The 7,224-nt window shown below is 33.5% G+C and overlaps 1 protein-coding gene across 1 annotated transcript in view; it reads right to left on the reverse strand.

Annotated features, from left to right (window-relative positions):
• The window catches only part of LOC120338701 (ankyrin repeat domain-containing protein 17-like), a 38,791-nt gene extending 31,803 nt beyond the window's left edge, over positions 1-6,988 (reverse strand). Inside the window, exons 1-10 of the mRNA XM_039406613.2 lie at positions 6,887-6,988; positions 6,329-6,530; positions 6,015-6,165; positions 5,097-5,241; positions 4,628-4,775; positions 3,470-3,703; positions 2,999-3,093; positions 2,108-2,345; positions 1,609-1,800; positions 750-947 (exon numbers count right to left, since the gene is read on the reverse strand). Of these exons, the coding sequence (XP_039262547.2) occupies positions 750-947; positions 1,609-1,800; positions 2,108-2,345; positions 2,999-3,093; positions 3,470-3,703; positions 4,628-4,775; positions 5,097-5,241; positions 6,015-6,165; positions 6,329-6,530; positions 6,887-6,931 (1,648 nt within the window). The 5' untranslated portion in view covers positions 6,932-6,988. The remainder of the gene's footprint in view (positions 1-749; positions 948-1,608; positions 1,801-2,107; positions 2,346-2,998; positions 3,094-3,469; positions 3,704-4,627; positions 4,776-5,096; positions 5,242-6,014; positions 6,166-6,328; positions 6,531-6,886) is intronic.
• Between the last annotated feature and the right edge of the window lie 236 nt (positions 6,989-7,224).

A 7,224-nucleotide genomic window follows, 5' to 3' on the forward strand; every position in this document is an offset into this window, starting at 1 on the left:
AATTTCATTTTGAAAGGTTTGAAACATGTATTATATTTAGATAAAAAAAACTTACGAAATATTACTATTATTGTTCGAGGTGGTTATTGCGTTAGAGAGCCGCATTGGAGGTGCTCGGGGGCCGCAAGTTTGACACCCCTGATATAGATAATATGAACTACTGATAACTTTTAATTTTTTTTTAAATTTTGAAGCACATTGCAAAAAAAATTAGTAAAAATTGAACGATTGAAATTATTATTAACAATCATAAAATATGTATTGATACAAATACAAAAAGAAAAAAAAGTGCAATTTGGAAATATCTTCAAGATTTCTGTTTCTTAGTATTACCACACAACTTTTTTTGCTTGAGGGTAGTAGTTAGAGGTCCCGGAAATAGTAGTCCCTTACATATTAGTGGGTGTTTGCACAAAGCGAAAAGAAGTGGGAACGCCTCAAAAAATAAACGTATCTTCAAATTGAGTACTTATTCATTGGGCCTATAACTATCAGTTGGGATTATGTGAGGCTAATTATCTTTCCATGCTCTATGCCTTTGTGCAGGTGGATTCGTATGCATATTAAGCAAGGATGCTGTAGCAAGAATGTAAAAGACTATTCTATTTGATTCGGGAGTCTTGCTACACACTAACACAAATGTATTTCTACAGAAATACATTTGTGTTAGTGGGCAGGAAGACTCTCGAATCAAATAGTATTATCGCATCTTTGAACAGTTTTTATAAGAGACACAATAACCAACTAACCTCGGGAGATAAGATATTGTACTGTACACAAATGACCAGCTCTTGCTGCTTTCATGAGGGGAGTTCTTCCTCCTTCGGATTCATGTTCGAGACAAGCTCCAGCATGCAACAAAACATCAGCGACGTTTGTTCTACCATGTTCACATGCATATGACAATGCAGTATTGCCACTGCTGGTTTGAGAATCTACATTTGCACCTGATAAGAAGGGTGAATGTGATCATTAATTGGTATTGGTACACCAACTCTTTTTTATAGAGTGAGTTAAACTTCATCGATAGAAAATGAAAATAAGATATCAATGCCCTTGTACATAAACATGGAGGTTAAATGTCAAAACAGTGTTCCCATGGATAAAAAAAAAGCAAAATTTATAGGAAATATCTGCCCCCTTGGACCTCTGTAAATAATATGACTTCTCCCATACTCTGCTGAAAATTAAGAATTGACTACTTTAGTGGTCGCAGAGTAAGCAATTTTTGAACAAGATATTCCAATAAAATCAAATCTAATAAAGAAAATGAGCCAAAATTATTTTTTACAAATTTGAATTAGTAACATTACAAGCTGTATGCGTTATTACAACATAACAATAAGATATACGTGTCAATATTCATCTCATTATGTTTATTTCATGAATTCTATGGCTGTCTTTATATTGTTCCCCAAATCAAAATGTTCAACACTCAAATTCATAACCATGAACCTTGATATGACATTTTGACTAAATGAATATTTATGATAAAATAGACAATATCAAAAAGGAACAAAATACTTAACTTATTCATTTAAAAATACATTTAGAAATTTTTCTTATCCATTGAATAAAAAAGTGGAAAACGAGATAAAATAACTTTACCTTGCTCCAACAAATATTTGACGAGTTCTAAATGTCCTTCTTGTGCAGCTTCCATGAGTGGAGTTGAACATCCATCCTCTAGATTAGCTCCAGCACAAATCAGCAGTTTACAACATTCCAGAAATCCACCACAAGCTGCTAGTGTCAGCGCTGTTTCTTGGGTTTCCTCAGTTAGAACGTTGACATTTGCACCTGAATGTATTTGAGTCAGTTATTAGGTCGCAAAAAGGAATACTATTACAAAATAAAAGTATTGGAATTACAATATTGTACATTAGATTGAACCTCGTCAATAAAAAAAAATGACCTAACCACATCAAGGTTAAAGTCTCGAGTTAAAGGTCCCCATCATTTCATCCAACCCCTTATTATAAAGCACCCATTTTTTTAAATTTCAACATTCGTCCTCTAAGTCTTGAAACTCTCAAATTAACATAGAAGGCAATTGATTAACCTATTCTCAGTATCATGCATGATCAATCATCATAAAAAAACATACCATGAGCTAAGAGTACGATAACCATCTTCTCGTGTCCTTCTCTCGACGCTTCCATTAACGGAGTATATCCTTCATCGTTAACTTCTTCTAAATTAGCACCTCGTAACAAAAGCAACGAAGCAAGCTCAACGTGCCCTCCACATGCTGCTAATGTTAGTGGAGATTCAAAACTGTCAGCTGGCATATTCACTTGAGCACCAGAATCGAGAAGTAATTTTGCTACATCGACATGACCATCCTATTAGGAATGTATAAAAAAGAAATGGTTAATTGTACATGAATTACAATAACATTTATTTAAAGTGGTATGGTATGTGGTTGATGAATATCATCGATTTGATTTCTAATGTACCTAATGCATTCACCCAGATTGAGATCACACAGGCAATCTTGACAAAATTAAATTTTAAATTAGCTGTCCATAAATGTAGTCGGAGCAGATGTTGTAGTCAGAGTCCAAAGTTGTATTCCGGGAGTCCAAAATTTGAATTCTCCGATGTGAGAGTTTCAGACTTTAAGTCTGTTTTCCAAATAATCAATATGAATGGGAAAATCAGCAATGTTGATGAAAGCGTGGAAAAATGAGTGCAAGTATGGACCTAAACATTGTGATCACTACAATATTTCTATTCCGAAGTTGATAGAAGATTCAAAAAACTTCCTCGGTGAAAATTTACACTCAACTCCCAAACTCTCTTAAAGGAACGGCCTAGGATCCCAATTTTCCCTCATGAATTGTTAAGAACACTAGGTCCCTTAGATGTTATTTTGAGTTGTCAGAAATTTCCTCTTCGTTCATCACTATTTACATACATTTGATGATGTAACAGTATTACACGCCATAGATATCCCCATTTCCAGATATTGATATTTCAAAACGACAACACATACCATTGATGCCTCCATTAGTGCAGTATGCATCTCATCAGTCTTATGTTCTTGATCTGCTCCTGCTTGAAGCAAAAACTTAACCATTTCAAGATGTCCTATTTAGAAATAAAAAGAAACATTTATTGCTTAATTAATAAGGATAAGTATGAAAATAATTTGATGTTTTTTTGTTTTTTATGCAATCGGAGCATAATAGTGATGAAACTGCATTCATTACTGGGATATATGACCAATTTTCACCCTGGAATTCCTGACAGCATTTTATTCAAATTCAATAATAAGTTTTACTACATTTTATCTATTTTTACTTTTCTGCAAAAGTGCAATACCAAATTATTTTTCTATATCCGAATGTGACAGTTATCAAAGACTGAAAAGTCGCCAATTCATTCGTCTAAATTTTTGCCAAAATTTTAGTTGGCCCAATGTATTTTGGAGCAAAATCTATAAAAAAATCTAAATTGATCTCACCCTTATAACATGCTAATGTCAACGCTGACTCTTTAAATTCATTAGAATGAGTGTTAATGCCAGCTCCATGTTGTAACAAAATTGCTGCTACATTAACATGTCCTCCCGATGCAGCTTCCATTAGAGGTGTGTGTCCGTTTTCATTTTGTACTTCAAGGTCAGCACCAGCAGAAATCAAAATTTCTACGATCTCATCATATCCACCACAACAAGCAAATGTTAGTGCTGTATTTCCTGGTGAAAATAAGGACAAATATAAGTTTCAAATTCAGAACATGATGCATAACAAGATCATTTAAATTAAGTTAACTAATAACAAATCTTTAAAAAAGAAATTTTCCTTATAAAAAATAGGTGAAACGACTGCATCAGTCAAAAGTTTGATGATCAGAATTATCATTTGAAAAGTATTAGTTCTCATTGAAAACAAAATATGATGAGAACCCTTAGTTTTTAATAATATGGATAATCAAAATTGTGATTGGATAACAAATATTTTTGCTGCATAATAATCGTTTAGTTTATATGCAAAATTGGGTGCTCCAGAAGTATGCACACCAAGATGTCGCACAACCTGAATCCTAAACTGTACACTGATACTAGGTTCAGGTTTTGCGCCATCTTGGTGCGCATACTTTTGGAGGTCCGAAAATTAAAATGAATTTTTCAAAAATTCTGGAATACTATGCTCTACAAAATAGATAATCCTAACACCTGCTAAAAGCAATATTTTTTAAATAATTAGTCAGTAATAATATAAATTATATAGACAACATCCAAAAGTTAAAATGTGAATATGTCAGCGCAAGAGTGAAAATTCATTCCAGTGGTGAGGATACAGTAGAACAGATGTGATACAGTGGAACAAAGCAAGACAGATATCTTTATTAAAACCTGACCTTTTTTGACAGTTCAAGAATTACAAAGCTGAGATTTTGCAGTAACAAAATTTTGTTGGGCGTCAGTGACCTGTATTTTGTTACAACCACTTACGATATCATTGTTGCATCCCACAATAATAGCCTGTAGACCCCAAAACAGGTAGCTTTTGAGAGCTAGAGTCACTATGATTTCTATCCAGCCCTGCTCAAAAGCCTCCATTTGCAGATACAATGAAGTTAAATGCAAAAAATTTCTAAGTGCTAATTTATGAAATACCTGTACTGGATGTGGCATCAAGATCCGCTCCATGAGCAATTAATAATTCCACAATATCCTTATAACCACCCGACGCTGCTTCCATTAATGGCGTGCAACCCCCTTTTGGGCCTCGTTCCTCTATATTTGCGTGCATTGATAACAAAACCTGATAAAATGGAAAATATCTCATGAAAGAAGGTTTGAAAGTTAAAAGTAAAAACATTTAATGAATCGATTCAGGTTTATTTTCTAAAATAAAAGTCTTGAAAGAATACAGATTCCATTCCAAGTAATATAATTGTAAGATTCTAATTGTTCTAACCAATATTTTCCAATATAAAACTATTCTATTCTGATCATAAAATCAAATAAATATATAATTAATTTAGAGTCAAATAGATTATTCCGCTCGTTCTGGGCATTCTGGTGAGTAAATAATCTTGAGCTAAATGGTTAAAAACTGCTGAAGTAAGCAAAAGCCACATACCTCCGTCAATTCATAATATCCAGCAGAACAAGCGAGAGATAATAGACTTTCTCCATCTTCTGTAGTTTCATGCACACTTCTACCTTCTTCTAATAATCTCCGAACTGTTGCGACATCGCCATCGCTACAAGCTTCAGGTAAAGTTCTAAATACAAGAACAGTTTATTGCACATTTTTTGCAAAACAATACGTGGAGATATATATGGTTGATTCAAAATGGCTATTTGTGTTGAACACAAGAGCTGTGCTTGAATGCCAAAACAGCTGATCACTAGTCTGGCATTGATGTAGAATCTAGGCCTTGCTTCAAGTTTACTTCAATCTGGGAAACTTTGAGACGGAACAATAGGTCCCGATGAGCTGATGAATATTCGAAAAATATAATGTCTTTTAGTAATTTCTTTTTAATAATTAAACATTTAACAGCGATTGTGACTTTAGTTCCAATAACAACAACATAAATATTGAAGATCACCGTCAAAAATTTATCGAAATGATCTATATGTCCACTAGGTGTAAAATACCTACAAATAAGCTAATATATAATTAAATGAACAAGATCGTCACATTTTTTTTAAATTATTGCTACATGTCAGTAACAAAAAATGAATACACAATCAGAGATGCAAAAAATATGGTTTAACAAACAGAGCATCTCTGACAAAAATTAAAAACTTAACAAGAACTGTTTTTATATTATATAAAAAGTATTTAGGATAATTTGATCGTAAAATTGACATTTTGATCAATACAAACAAATTGTAAAATAAAGTAGTACTTCCTTTCGAAAGTATCATATTAGACATAGCCAACAGGTTTTTGACAATATTATGATGATAAAATGTGCATAACAGAGGGGGTCAAAAACTGAATAGGAAGGCAACCAACCCCCCAAAATGCCATCAAATTGATGTATACCTCTGTATATCTTGTCCTGCGGCTTCAATTCTAAGTCTCGACAAAGCAGCAGCCGCTTCATCCAATGCATATGAAACAGTCGATGTTAATCTATGCAAAACATCGGGGTCTGCAAAAGCTTTTCCATCTGATGTCGATAACTTTCCGATACCTTAATATAGACAATAAATACCTTTTCAAGCAAATTGAATTTTCAGTGAATGAGACACAAATTTTTAAATGTATATTTGTTACATCACAATTTGCTAATATGAGACTTTTAAGATTAAACATAGTATTGCAATGAACATTGCAACACAGTTAAAATATCATACCAGCAGCTTCTAACAGAGCCTCAAGCCTAGCTTGTGTTTCTAAATCGACAGGGAGGCATTCATCGCCACTGATGTTTTCAAAATCTTGCAATTCAGAAGCCTCAGCTCCAAGAGTTTGTCCAGCGATTTGTGCAAGCTTTGACGTTAAAACAGATGCCGCTGTGTTGAATTGTTCTTCTCGAGTCATCTCTTGTTTAGTTACCTAGAAAAGAGAAAATATACAAAAAGTATGGCTGATAAAGGGGTAGAAAGTACCCCAAAAAAAGTTGCTAGAACTTAGAAGTGGGCGCTTTTATGTACTTGGGTTCTAACACGCTTGCAACCATTAACTCTTAGTCACAATTTGTACCATTATTGAGGTTGGTAAGAAAATAGGGTAAATTCAAGTAAACTTCAACCTCCGCTAAAAGACCATCTGTGAGACTATTTCCCCTACTCATTCCGAGTTATTACCAATACACCAGATATCAAATGAGTTGTATATGTGAGTTTAATAGCCCTTGACCTTTCTGTCAGCCAGTAATTACAATTCAGCAGATGATAATATATGAAAACTACCTGAGGTGGGGTCACTCTTTTCTCATCAGCCGGTGCCTCAGACATGGCTTTAGCTTATGTTGTTTTAGTTTTACACAATTTTTATCAAAACCCCGCCTTTGAATACAAAAAAATGAATTTTTGAATTTAGTACAACAATTACTGAATTAGTCGCATCATAGCAAAAAGAAAATGCATGGACACAAAAGGACAACACTATATTGACAACAGATTTCTAAAAAAAAATACTATATAACTAAGTTATATCAAATAACACCAAACAAAATTGTGACTTAAAATTACTGCTTAAACTGCTCTATTAATGCAGTAATGTCAAAAAGAAATGTGATGTGAAATTT

The sequence above is a fragment of the Styela clava genome, chromosome 9, assembly GCF_964204865.1.
Source record: "Styela clava chromosome 9, kaStyClav1.hap1.2, whole genome shotgun sequence".
Classification (NCBI taxonomy): Eukaryota; Metazoa; Chordata; class Ascidiacea; order Stolidobranchia; family Styelidae; genus Styela; species Styela clava.